A 13,756-nucleotide genomic window follows, 5' to 3' on the forward strand; every position below is an offset into this window, starting at 1 on the left:
TAAGAGTAATTTTTTGTTATTAAAGGATGTAAAATACTACCCAGAATGCACTGTTGATAATGCAATTAAAGAAAAAAAATGTGATGTATTTTTCCTTTTAAGGAAAACCTTTCTTTAAAGCAGCAGTTTTTCCTGTTAGTAAAATGAATTTAACGTCTCGGGACTGCATGGTGGTGTAGTGGTTAGCACCCCCCTACCCCCACAGCAAGAAATCCCTGGTTCAAATCCCCCTGGATCCTGTGTGGAATTTGCATGTTTTCCCCGTGCATGCATGGATTCTCTCTGGCTTCCTCCTACAGTCCAAAAACATGCTGCATAGCTTATTGTGTGGCTGGGATAGGCTCCAGCAACCCAAAAGGGATACAGCAGGTTCTAAGGAAGTATGGATGGAATTTAATGCAATTGTTTTAAACTATTCTTACCCTAAAAGTTTTAGGAGAAAGAACTAAATGCATAAATCAGGAGACATGATTGCTTAAGTCTGAAATGTATTTTATAAGTTACATGCATTTTTGAAAGCACACTTTTTAAAATGTGATGATGTACAACCAAATAATGCCACAATGACTCAACTGGCTTACACAAAATAATTTCCTTTTCTATGGGAACCCTGCAAATAAGGACAAACATTTTAAGGATCAATAAACACCAGAGGAAGAACATGAAGCTAATGTCTGACATTGTCTTTTTTTTGGCCATTTTCTGGGACAAAAAAAAAAAAAAAAGTGCCCAGCTTACAAAAGATACAAAAGAAAGAATTTTCTGCACCTCCAAGAGAGGGCCGAATCTAGACATGTGACTAAAGCTTTTGAAGATATGATTCTACAGCATTTACAAAACAAATCACTGGCTAAAAAGGACGATCCTAATGAACAAAAACATTTACAAACATCAAAACAATGAAATCTTGCAACAAACAAGCGCACATTCAATGACTTCAATAATTAAATGCCAAAAAGGTAACGTCTTCAGCTGCTGAGTAAGACATGAGCTGAAAAACTGAAATGGTTGCATATGGAAGCTGTGGATACAGTACATTTAATGAATTAACACATCTCCTCGAAAATGGTTAATTTCCCGTATGTTGTCATCTGAAATGAGGCCGACCTCCTTACCGTTGAGCAAAGCATCAACTGCAATGGTGTGCTGGTGTGTACGGATGGAGAAAAACATTCTACTTTCTTTAAAATACCCTTTAAAAAAAACATAAAAACAATCAATATCCACAACTTAACATGTTCTGAAGTGAAATAAAGCCTATCCATGTATTGTGTTGCCGCCTTGTGCTATTTGAGGAGTGGAGAGGCAAAGAACTTTCCTTGGTGAGAAAACCCAACAGCCGATTTGCTCTTGCTTCCAAATCTGGAGAAAAGGCAAGAACGATTAAGTTAATGAGCAGAAACGGCGACCATTAAACAGAAACGGATCAATAACAGGAAGAAGAGAGTCAAAGCAGGTGATTTGTTCACCTGGGTGTCAGCGTGGACCTCATGCGCTGAGTCAAAGAGCTGGAGGAGGGGGTTTTGCTTAGTTGGTGCTCTGGCGTGGTCAGAGGTCCGAGAATGCTCACTGTGACAAAACAATCAGTAACTCAGACTCCGCCCTCATTTGACGTGATTCGACAAAGACTCAGGGGGACGTACCTCTCTCAGGAGTGGCGTAGCAGTTTGCGTTCTCAATGATCAATTGGTCCAAGTTTGGCTGTTCGGTCTCTGAGTTCACAAACTGAGCCCAGTAATCGACTGGCAGACTCAACAGCCGCTCAACAACCTAAAAGAAAAAGGGAACAATAAAAGATTAATAAGAAAAACGCCCACAAATTTAAAGATTGTTCTGGTTAAGAGCCATTTCCTTTTAATGCCAGAATAAAAGCACGTTGCTTTACAGCAGAAATACCAAATTCAAAAGTAGAAAATTGCTAATAAAAGTACAAATAGAGTTGATTGTAATAAAATCAACACTAATTGCATCACCTTAAATGTTTCACTGATGTCCACAGTAAAGTGAGACAATAATGTAAACTAATCCAATGGGTCCTAGAATCAGCTATTTTGATAAGATTATTAGAGGGTCAGTGGGGAATGTCAAAAACTGTCAAATCATTTAAGCAAACCCTCAAAACAGAGATCGAGGGTCAGTATAGGACTTACTTTAGGCTGTCGTTTGGTATCCTGCAGAATTGTCATGGGTTCTGGGTTGGGAACGGCGTGGCCTACAATGGTTGGTCCAAAAACCCGAGCCAGGTTACTGATGTCCATCTTTGTGTCCAAACTGTCTGCAACTCTGCAAGAAATCCAATTCCCATGAGTGTGACTGAAGCAGACGATACAAGAAAAACAACAGTCTAATGCAAAGTTAAGTCTGTCGTTTTTAGACACTAAATAGTTGCTTTGTGTTAAAAAACAAGAAAAATTTAGGATGTTGAAAATACTTTTTTGTTTTTACTCCTAGTTATGGTTATATTTATGATCATTAAAACAAAAATCCCCAGAATAAATTCACAACATTTCTGTTTCAACATCAAAATGATCATAATTGAGCAAAATAGAGTACCAGTTTAGGGATTTTCTAATTTCCTTCATTCTTAAGGTGAACAGCACCAAACCTGAATGCAGTTGCCTCACCTTTGAAGGAACAGAAGGGGGTGGAGCTTACCTCTGCAGGTGAATGACCAGGAAAGCAAGCGTGTCTCTGTTGGGCTGTGGCAGATCGGCAATGGTTTGGTACATGAGAGCTTTACTGTTGTCGTCGTCTGAAACTTCTGCAGAAAATAAAAACGAGGATTTTTTCATGATTTGGATTTGTAGCAACTAAGAGGCTATAAGAGAATTACAGAGAGAAACTATTTAATGGTTTTAATAGTCCAAAAGCATGTAATATTCCAAACTAAGGCAGTTATTTCAAAATAGCTACATTACTTAAACATGAACCTTTACTTTGGCAGATGCAGAATTGACTCATTAAATCCAAGAGTCAAATTTTCTTTAAAGTAATTTTAACATTTGTTCAAGTAAAAACAGCTTTCAGTTAATTTTTTTAAGGCTGCAACAAATATAATAATTATTTGATATTCGCAATCTGTTCTCGAAAACTGGAGTATGAAAATTTAAGAGAGTTTAATAAAAAATACAACTCAGGCAATGCAATTATCTCTCTAATATGCAGAATAATGCTATATTTTAAATATAGTGTATAAACTAAAGCTGAATGCGCGACTGTCACAGGAAGTAAATAAATCTTCAAAGTAAAGTGTCAATGAAGGTTCTCATTTTCAAAGTAAAGCTATCCAGTATATATACAAAGAAAATTAGACCAAAATTCAGTTTACTGAGATAAGTTCTGAAATAAATAATAAATCTAAATAGTTTCAAATATAGTTGAAAATTTTAATAAAAGAAATATAATGAATATAAAATATAGAATATTTCAAATATATTGCAATCAATTAATTATGTGACGTCATATGACTCTCTGTAAGCGTGGTGGAGAGGCAATACCTGAATGTGTCTGCAATGGGATTTAATTTATTCATCATATATTTATGATTGGAAATAAACTTGTTTTGCAAGATCCATCAACCTTGGCCTCACTCAAACGTACCGGCTGCGTCCATGAAAGCTCGGTTGAGGTGGAAGGTAAGAAGAGGCTCCTTCAGGTTCCTCAGAAAATCCTTCAGGAGGCCTGTGATGGCGTGGATATCGTCCACCTTGCTGAGCACAGGAACGGTTTTACTGCGGAGAAACTTCTCCTTCAGCTCCTTCACTGTGCGATCAGCACCAGACAGCCGGTATAAGCCAGCCTGCAAAAAAGAGAAAGAAATAATTAACCTCATACACAAGAGAAAAAAAAAATAAGATATTGTTTAGGTGGCGTTTCAAGCCTCTTGTCCCAAGTTTGAAGGTTTTATAATAATTTTTGAGAAGGTCAGAGTGGAAACATGCTTGGGTCCGTGCCAAATAAAGATAACATAGTTTTTTTTAAATTAACACATGCAGCATGCAGAATAAAAAAAAAATAGAATAAAAATAAGTGTAGGGGTTTTCCATAGTCCGGTTTCACATTTATCATCCCGAAACAGATTATTCATCTGTAATTTTAGGAAAAGGACTTAGAATAACTATTAGGATGTGGGACCTTTCTCTCCTTGAGACTCCTTCATGGCTATTTTGAGGGGAAAACTGCATAAACTCACCTCATGTAGGCCTCTTTGTTCAATCTCGCTGATGCAGTGGACCACAAGGGAAGGAATCATCGGTGAAGAGTCTGAAACATAGTCTGCAAGGACTCCCTGAATCAAATAAATAGATAAAAACCCATGTAAACAGAAGAATAACTTAAAAAAAAAAAAAGATGCACAAGCCTGTTCATTTATATAAATGATCATGAAAAATGGGGTGACATACTTCTCCGATTTTGACTGGCGTGCCTCCCAGGTTGGGGATGCATGGCAGGGGACACCGCTCTCGACATTCAAGGTGCGACACCACCCTGCAGTCTCGACATTTCAGCGAGATCTTGCCAAACTTGATCCTTTTTCCACATGGCACACAGGATTCAGGCTTAATAACCTACAGAAGACATGTTTTGGAGAGGCTTTAAAAACTTTATTTACAGGCAGAGAGGTTTTTTTGTTTTAAATGTCCAGAAAACACAATAATCAGGATTTCAATGACAGAAAATGTGTCCTTGACAAAAACCAGACTGTTTTTTCATGTACTTACGGTTTTAGACACGAACTCGTGTGGACGGACGGCTCCCTTGCTCTGAGGAGTGCTGGGCTGGGCTCTGGCGTCTACCTCAGGGTTAGCTGGTGCCTTAAAAACATCCTCAGACCTGACAGATTCAGAGTCCTCCTGGATGGCAGCTGAACAGAACAAACAAATAAACAAATAACTGTTTGAAGGCGGTAAAAATGTTGAAAAGCTTTTAAAAAATCATTAGATTTTCCCCCCCTAAAGATGAAATCAGCTGCATTGCCTCTATAAATTAATTCTTTATTGATTTATTGGGAGATCTGCACTTTCCAGATCCACAATTTTGACCAGAACGAAGCAAATACAGAAAAAAAAGATTGAAAAATCTGCAATTAATGGTTGGAATAAAATCTCCATCCTTTCAACCCCTGCAAGAAAACAAATGGTGACCGCGTCATAGTACTGATCTCAACAGTGTGCCCCACCAACCCAGAGCAGCTCAAAGATGCATCTCAGTAAAACAGCTTTTAAAAATAACAATCGAGGAGAAATGCTTTCAAAATAAATGCATATTAAATGCCAGCTTTAAGAAATTGCTTTTATCAATTGCGGTGATCTTCATGTCACGTTGTAAATGCAAAAAAAGAGAGGATGTTTTAGACAGGAAATGTTCACAAACTTGAGTTTAACAGGCAGGACAAAACTCACAATCCATCCTTAACTTTAAAAACAAACATAAGTATCTAAACAATTGGAAAGCAATTATTCTTAAAGACATTTGTGATTAAAATCACTTTTAATGTCCAAAATAACTTACAATAAAATAACAAAAAAAACCTCGATGTAATGCAATGTAAAAGAGACGATCTTACCAGTCTTTCTCCTGCTTCGAGTCCAATATGGAACAGTTTCGATAGTAGAAACAGCCTCAACGGGCCCCCCGTTCGCAGGCACAGTGACTGTTGTCGTCGTCACGAGGGTCTCGTTGGCCTAAAAAAAAAGCAATAATTAAATAGTCACAAAGACGAAAATGCAAGAAAGAAACAAAGCATTTGTTTCTATTTTCCGGCAGCTTCATTCGTATATCAGCATCACTCCCACACAAAGAGAAAAGGACCAACCCTCTCTGCCGCTCTGCCCGTAGATCGAGACCTTTTAGCCGACAACGGAGGTCCATCAACCTGATTCCTGGAGGAGCGCTGAAATGAGGAGACATCTTTACTTCAAATGCACCAAAACCACTTTTTAAAAACTATAGAGATCATAAACCTCCCATCTATACATAACATCCATAATCTTCCATCATCTAGAATATCGATTGTATGAATGTGCGAATACATAAGAGTATTTTTGTACTGATAAATCTACATGTAGCATATTGTTATGGACCGGTCATTCCAGGTTTGCCGTTAAATGAAGACAAATATTGTCAATACCCTTTTTTCCCGTTTCTTGAGTCGCACTGTCCTCACTGTGGAAGAGTCCCAGTCCTGCCAAAGATCGAAAGACAGGAGGTCAGATTCAACACAAAAGGAGAGTGCAGCATCCTGACTTTTATCCCAGACAATGGTGAAGAAAATGAACTACTTACAAGAGAGTCATCGCTTTTGTCATAGCTGATATCTGACAAGATGGAAGCGGACTCATCTATGGTCACGAGTCTGTAGGAAAAGACAAACACATAAGTAAAATATAATCTATAGATATATTTATATATAAAATCACTCACTCGGTTATCGGTCTGTTCTAATTTTTGCAATTATAATTGATTTAAAAAAAAAAAGGTGGTTGTAAACACAATATGCCTTCTGTGAACCCCCCACCTTCGACTGGAGTTCAGGTTGGTCCCCACTTGACCATTTGTGTTTAGGAACGCCAGTGCAGACCTCTGCTCTGCACTCAGCTGTATGCTGTTGGTGGACCCCTCACTGGTCAAAAGGTCTCGGATCAACTGAATTTGACGATCCTGCATTACAAAAAAGAATGCACATCATTAAAAAAAAATGTTAAACGAGGCGGCAGTGAACGCATCACCTACAACCTCAGCACCAAAACCCTGCTGCTTGATTCAACACACCAGTGAGTCGCAGTCAGACTCGGCCTTCTGGCGGCGCCGGATCTCCACGTCGACTTGGTTGCGGGCGTGTTTCAGTTTGACCTCCAGAGCCCCCCTCTCCATCTCTGCGGTTCTCAGCATCTCCTTGCAGGCCCCCAGCTCCTGCTCGGAGCTCAGCCATTTGCGGCGGCACTCATCAAAGTTCCGCGCCATCTGAATAAAATCTGAGAATGGAGGGGTGGTCATCCAATTAATAATAATAATATACCATAAGCTCTAAAAACAATAGGAAAGACACAGACTACTTACTGGGCTCAATGTTGTCATTCAGAAGATCAATGTGTGTCATCAGCTTATCAAAGAAGCCTTGGAGGTTAAACGCCGTGGTGTCCATGCTTTTCTGTCATAATAATAATAATAAGACTGTAGTTGGTGACTCACTGTTGTAAGTTATTATTTAAGATTAGATTCGAATTCTTTTTCTTTCAAATATATATGCATACATTTACATTACTGTTCACATACATTGCTGTACTTGTTATCCAACAGCACATTATATCTTTTAACAATACATATTCGCCCAAAAACAATAACAGTATCATAACTGAAACAAACGGCAGTTGTCGAGCTAACAGTTTTCAACACTCCGGCTAACACAGGTATTTCATAGGTAACATTAGCAACTTACCTGAAATGGAAGACTCTAAAACTGCTGGAAGATTTTCTTTTCTCTGTTCGTTTTTTCCTTTTCAGTTAGTAAAAGGTTATTTTTCTTTTCCTTCCACAACGGTCAACAGCTTCAGCCTCATCCTGGTGCAGCCAAAGTAACAACGAGCGCGTTGCATTTCAAATTTCGCCGCTAGCCAATCGGTGAAGTACACTGTGGATCGCACTTCCGGTGGTGTCCTTTGCGCTCTTTTCAAAATAAAAATGCACAAAGCAGAAGCGAATCATTTCAAGGAAGTAAGAACCTTAATGGGAAACAAAAATCTTTTCAGTTCAAGATGATTGTAACATTTTGTATGTTTTTTTGTTCTAAAACTATACACATAACTAAGGCAACATCGATAGAATAAGCGTAGAGGCAGGATTGAAACACAAGTTCCTGCATTCATTTTTAAAACAAAATGTTGTTCAAAGTTGTGGGTGTTCAAAATATATCAGAATATATAAATTGAAGACGACTTCCCCATAATAAGGGTAGGTATTATATATTTACGTCGCCTCCTCATAGTCTCCTTTAAGCAATTAAATTAAAGCATAAATATAAAGGGGTGGAAATATTGACTTCTTCCTACTCCTTTTCAAGCAGTACTTAAACTTTTGTAGACAAACCTAATATTTAATGAATTCATTGTGTCATGTACGGTATTCATGTCTATTCTTGATGAAGAGTAAGTATAATTACATAATGTACATGATGTTGTATAAATATGGATGTATATACGTGTGTATGTTTCTATAAATGTATGTTGATAGGCCTACACGTGTACGTCTAGGCTATATTTAGGATATTTAAGCGTATTTCTTTATTATCTTTTACTTTTTAATAGTTTTTTACTCTCCAGTCAATTCTTGACTAATTATTTTAAGTTTGAAAAACCTCAGTATAAATATTTCTCTTATTTTTTTTCTTCTTCATTTGTTTAAAATAAGCAAATTATAACTCCATGGGTATGAATAATACTGTTTTCATGATTATAATTGCAAAGTGGATTTATAAGATTCCACAAAAACAGAGAATTTCAAAAGCAAAGAAAAAAAAACCTCAGCCAAACCACCTGTGTGGTTTGGCGACCCCTGATGGCATATGTGGAAAGGTGAGCAACTACAATAAGATAAATTATCATTAATTGGAAGTACAATATTTAAAAGAATATCACAGTCCAGCAAGGGTTAAGCAAAGTGCTGAGGAGCTGAGTGACAGAGTGAGTGCTTTCTGTAATGCATTACAATCCAGAGACAGAAATGTTTGGTCAGGGATTTCTTTTGAAAATCAGTAACATAAGTTGTAGAGCTTGGAAGTGACTTGCACAGCACTATTAAAAAGAATTGCTCTGTTCAAGTTTGTTTTTTATTTTCAGTGGGAACACCTCAAAGGTGAGATTCTGTTCAGTCTTTGTTTGCAATGGAGCAAAACTCATTCAAGGCACCTTTGAACAGTTTTTCTCCCTGTAGCAATTCTTTTGAAATCCTGTAGTGTTTATATTGCCCCTCTAACATATTCTTTTCCTCCTTCAAAGGCCCACTCTGTACATACTCGCCACAAATATACTTCTTTTTTGTTTCTGGTCTTAAAGGTACTGTTGTTTTTGCAATTTTGCAACAGGATGACTTCTGCAAATGCACAAAACCACCAGACCAGTGCAAAACACCAGTCAAATATATCTAAAAATCTTAAGACAAAAACCAAATGAGCCCCTTTGTGAGTTGTGTCACCTCCCTTATAGGGGGAAGTCACACCGCTATTGTCCTAAAAAATATTGTTGGCTGAACATAATACAATTATGGAAGAAATTTCCACTTAGAATCAAATATGTTAATGTAGTTAAAAAGTTTTTTATTTTTTTATTTTATTATTTTATTGGTGTTGCTGTAACATGATGACAGAGGAGTAGTCCTACTAGATTTGTAACAAACCAAGGTACGGGTGTGCACATGATCCTCTTGGGTCATTTCAACTGGAATTTTAAAGGTCGGATCGACTTAATTTAACAGTGTTGTTTAAATACATTGTGTTGCCCCAGCAAAAACAAGTTTGATTGAAAACCAGAATGAGAGACAAAGTTATTTAAGTGTAGAATTGCATTCACATTGATAGATACTCAAATTCTACACCAACACTGTTAAATGTTAATCATAAAAGGTGCAAAAGAATGATGGTGCATCAAAGTCACAATGATAGAAATGTTCTTTTTTTTTGCTTCCAGATCTGCTGCAACAGGAGGCAACTTTGGAAGGAACTTGAAAAAGCAAAATTAGAATCGTAATTATAAATGAAAAAATATAACACAGTTCTAATTCAGATATTGTAAAAAAAATAAAAATAAAATAAACACTACATTGAATAGTTCAATGGTCCCAAAAACATAAATAAAGTGTATTTTTCTAATTGGTATTTTTGGCTCTCACTGGGTTTTGGTGTGTTATAATTGGTGACCCTTAGCCACTATACTAGACAGTTTTTCTGCTGACCCTGCCTCATACATGCTCAAAACCACAGGACAATCAGACATAAGGGAGGTACAAAATGGCAAAATAGGAAAATTTTAGTGCAATCTGCATACATTCCTCTTTTAATGTCCAATCAGCTTAATGGTGTAATGGCAGTGCAATCTCACTTCTTTGAGGAACCTTCTAATATGTGGTGCCAAGTACAACAACCACACAACCAAACATCCCAATCGCAACAGTAAACAGAGCAACAACCAAAACCAACAAAACCCTTAAGGACCCACTCCAATGAGAGTTGTCTTTTTAGTGTTTTAAACATGGTTTTGTGGCATTTTTCTTGAAGACATATTTTAAGAAAGTTAGACTTACAACTGTTTCCAAGAACTTCTCATAGATCACTGCGAATTGAGAGCAGATAAAAAATGTCGTTCAAAAAAGCTTGTAGATGTGATGCAGAACCAAAAGCTGACAGATCACAACCTTCCTGCTCCTTCCATTCCAATGCATTCCCTTCTAGATGACTAGATCAATGAACGTCTACGTTTCCCTCGCCCGAGCTGGTGACTGGCTCTAAACTGTACGGCTGGATGGCTCCCATAATGCTTTGTTGCAACGCTTGTGTTAGGTTGGGGTTGTGAGGGGCTGCAAGTTAGCGGGAGAGAGTGTAAACAAGGGGATCACGGGAAACGAGCAGAGGCTTCCTTCAGCGCCAACAGTCCCCCGAAATTTCTGATGAACTACTTCTGCTCTGTCCTCTGTCTGCATCATCATTAAAAAAAGACCATTGGGAACGCTTTTACAATAGATTTAAAGATGATCAGAGTTGGACTTTAACACCCAGGACACAGAAACAATCACAAGCAGAACAAAACATTATTACCCACAATGCAAAGGAGCTAGACCTCTGCCACCTGTTATGCTTGCAATCTAAACACGTAATTCAATTGAGTTAGCAAAAGCTCTATTAGAAAATTAAGTTTTTACATTCATAATTTACAAATGTTTAACCACAAATTAATTAAGTGTTTTATTAACATTTAGATTATTGTAACCAAGACCCAATTTGCTTTTTTGAGTGATTTTTATTTTAATTGAAACAATGATGCACCAAGAACTGCAAGTTAACCAGGTTTTGACTGTGCTTCCCTGATCAAACCCACGACGAAAAGATGAAATGGAGATAAAGAATGAGTGAGGGACTCACCCATTCAGCAGAGAGGATGAGAAAGGGGGAGGGAAGGAGGGGGGAGGGGGGGGAAGGACCACCAGCCCACCGAGGACAAACTTGCAAAGAGCGCAGCGTGCAGGAGAAGCTCCGCAAAGCCACGGTGCAGCTGCTGGGGCTGTGGGTTCTGAGGCTGCAGTCAGGGAGGGGGGTCGTGTTGCGGATTACAATGATTGCCACAACTCAACAGAATATGACCACGGAGCTGGTATGTACGCGTGCATGCAATCCTTACTCCATCCCCCCTCCACCCGCGTGTGATGTAGAGGAGGAGAGCGTGGCTGTCTGAAGGGGGTCATTCCCCACTTTCCACGCGCGCATCCCCCTTCCTCATCCCTCTGGACGGTGTGCAATGCGGTGCCACTTTCTCATCGTCCTTGAGTCCAGTTTGAGCATCTCTCTGCATCATTAAAGCTGGATTTCTAGAGATGGGATTACTCCCCCTCCTTTCCACCAGTTACCCCCCGCGTAAAACTGCTCTCTGCTGCATGTGTATTGTTAATGAATAAAGACTCTCCTTACTGTTTTCTCCAGATTAATTTGAAGGATTTCTATTCTATTAAATGGCATTTATTTATATAAAGCAGAAAAATAAACTACATGTTCATGTAAAGCAAATAAAAAGGGATTTAAGAAACAAGTCACACCAAGAATTGAGCAGTAAATATTAAAAACAAGGTTTTCTGTAAAGCATCACAAATGACATTTTAAACTGACAACTTTCTTGAGAAATGTGCTTCAAACCTCCTATAAAACATGAATGAGTGGTGCTCAAATACCTATTTTTTAACCCTTTAACACCTATTGATGCAAATGTCCACTTCAGCTCCAACATTGGCTTTATTCAGCATCTACTTGAAAGCAAAAACATACTTTTTTTATTGCTGAAAATAAATTTAGACATGAAAGGGTTAAATAGTTTTGTGGTTAATAATTTCGTTAAAGTAGTGTTTTCACAATCACAGAATGCTTCTACCCCCTCTGGACTTGTTATGGGTGCAGAACGCAAAGAAAACCTATGACCTTTTCCAAATGTCAACTCACACCACAGGCTCCAAACAGCACATTTTGCTTAATCTTCCCATTAAAAAAAATAGAATTATTTCTTATCTTTTTCAGTGGAAATAATGTTGCAGCAGAGTTGTACACTTTTTAATCAAATTAGGCACAACTAAACACTGGCACGCACCTAAATTAACAAAACAAAAAATCAGAAGTGTTTTTAAAAAATGCACTTAAGTGGTGTGTTTTTACAGAACGTGCAACTCAAATTGCAAGAATAGTTTGAATGCTAACTTAAAATAACAAAAAAAACACTTACATTTATTAAGGGAGCTTCATTTATTGCAGCAGTGTGTTTGGTATTTACAAAATACTAGCTGCAGTCCGCCACAATGAATGGCATTCTCTTTATATTTCACTTTAAAGCCATGTCCCCCCATGATGCCGCTCACCTCCTGAGGCATAAAGTCAGCCACTCTGAGAGGCTCTGGACATGTCAAAGGAAGAGCTCTCTGTCACAGCGCCTTTTGTACTGTAATTTCCTTGCGTGTGATGGGAATCCTTGCAGCTGTAAGAGAAAGCAGCTGGTCTTTCATTCCACCAACACTTTTGCTGCATTGTCTGGCAATAGCCTCAGGGGGAACAATATATGCCCCCCGTTAGTCCCACGGGGCGACGATTCCAGCTATTCACCCTCTGAGTTTCGGAGGATGACAAAGTGGTGGGAATTCTGGTGCAGTGATGGGAGCTAGGAATTCCTCTGTTGGAGACGGCATCGATATGAATCAGTGCAGAGCTCAGCCTTTTATTTGAATAAGGTAGAAAAAGATCTTTCCTTTTGGAAAATACTGATAGATTAATTCAATTAGGTTACTTTGCAAATCTGCATCCTTTATGGACAGTTACAGGAACTCATTGAGTGCAGCACGTGTCTCCCCAACATCCAATTCTGTTGTGTGTTGTTTCTTTGATTTCATTTTTATGTAGTAAACATCATCAGCCCTCATTTGGGGTGGAGAGAGGGCTGCAAATCCAAAGAGGCATGCAAATCTGCAACCAGAATCTAAGGAAAGCCGGGATTGGTTTCCTCGTTTCCCCTTCATGTGATTTATTGTTGGACGCATCAAAGACACAGTAGATGGAGTTAAGGAGGTCTCTTGAGTCTAATTTATGAATTTTAAACACAGCCCGCATTCTGAGCAGCCTCGATGTGCTGCACGCTGTGCAGATTGAGTAATTGGGTTTGGCTTTTAATGTGCCAGCTCAATCAATAGGGTTGATACTGATTGATTTTGTTTACGGCTCTGAGAAAAAGATGTCAGATGTGAGCAGTTTAATAAATGCTTACAGCCTGGAGAGTGTCTTCTTTATGCTGAAGTGGCGGAAAGGTGTTGGAGTTCCTCAATTAGGTGTTACTCTTTGTAAGGAGCACAGAGAGAATGTCTACAAGCCTCCCTCAGGCTGTATTCCCAATATTAATTGTTTCCCTGTGGAGTTTTTACAACTGTACACCTTATTGATTCTCTCATTTGCTTGAGTGAAACCACCCGACGTTGCTAGATCCACTCTCTATTTTCTAACTTGGTTTTGCAAAGTCTGACAAAA

General features: G+C 38.4%; 2 protein-coding genes across 2 annotated transcripts in view; one reads left to right on the top strand and one right to left on the bottom strand.

Moving 5' to 3' along the window:
- Positions 1–471: 471 nt before the first annotated feature.
- Positions 472–7,671, bottom strand: racgap1 (Rac GTPase activating protein 1). The gene is made up of 17 exons (XM_011477537.4): positions 7,439–7,671; positions 7,060–7,150; positions 6,772–6,974; positions 6,518–6,660; positions 6,286–6,355; positions 6,131–6,184; positions 5,816–5,893; positions 5,567–5,684; positions 4,722–4,864; positions 4,404–4,568; positions 4,193–4,288; positions 3,601–3,799; positions 2,656–2,761; positions 2,151–2,283; positions 1,644–1,770; positions 1,470–1,569; positions 472–1,362 (listed from the first exon to the last, which is right to left on the bottom strand). Exons 2-17 carry the CDS (start codon positions 7,142–7,144, stop codon positions 1,287–1,289), a joined length of 1,896 nt encoding a protein of 631 aa, XP_011475839.2. The 5' UTR covers positions 7,145–7,150; positions 7,439–7,671; the 3' UTR covers positions 472–1,286.
- Positions 7,672–11,125: 3,454 nt separating this feature from the next.
- LOC101157536 (inactive dipeptidyl peptidase 10) overlaps positions 11,126–13,756 on the top strand; it is a 29,454-nt gene continuing 26,823 nt past the window's right edge. The window contains exon 1 of the mRNA XM_023956823.2: positions 11,126–11,357. Within this exon, the coding sequence (XP_023812591.2) occupies positions 11,145–11,357 (213 nt within the window). The 5' untranslated portion in view covers positions 11,126–11,144. The remainder of the gene's footprint in view (positions 11,358–13,756) is intronic.

This window comes from Oryzias latipes, chromosome 7 (assembly GCF_053564925.1).
Source record: "Oryzias latipes strain Hd-rR chromosome 7, Olatipes_Hd-rR_3.1".
In the NCBI taxonomy this organism is placed as follows: Eukaryota; Metazoa; Chordata; class Actinopteri; order Beloniformes; family Adrianichthyidae; genus Oryzias; species Oryzias latipes.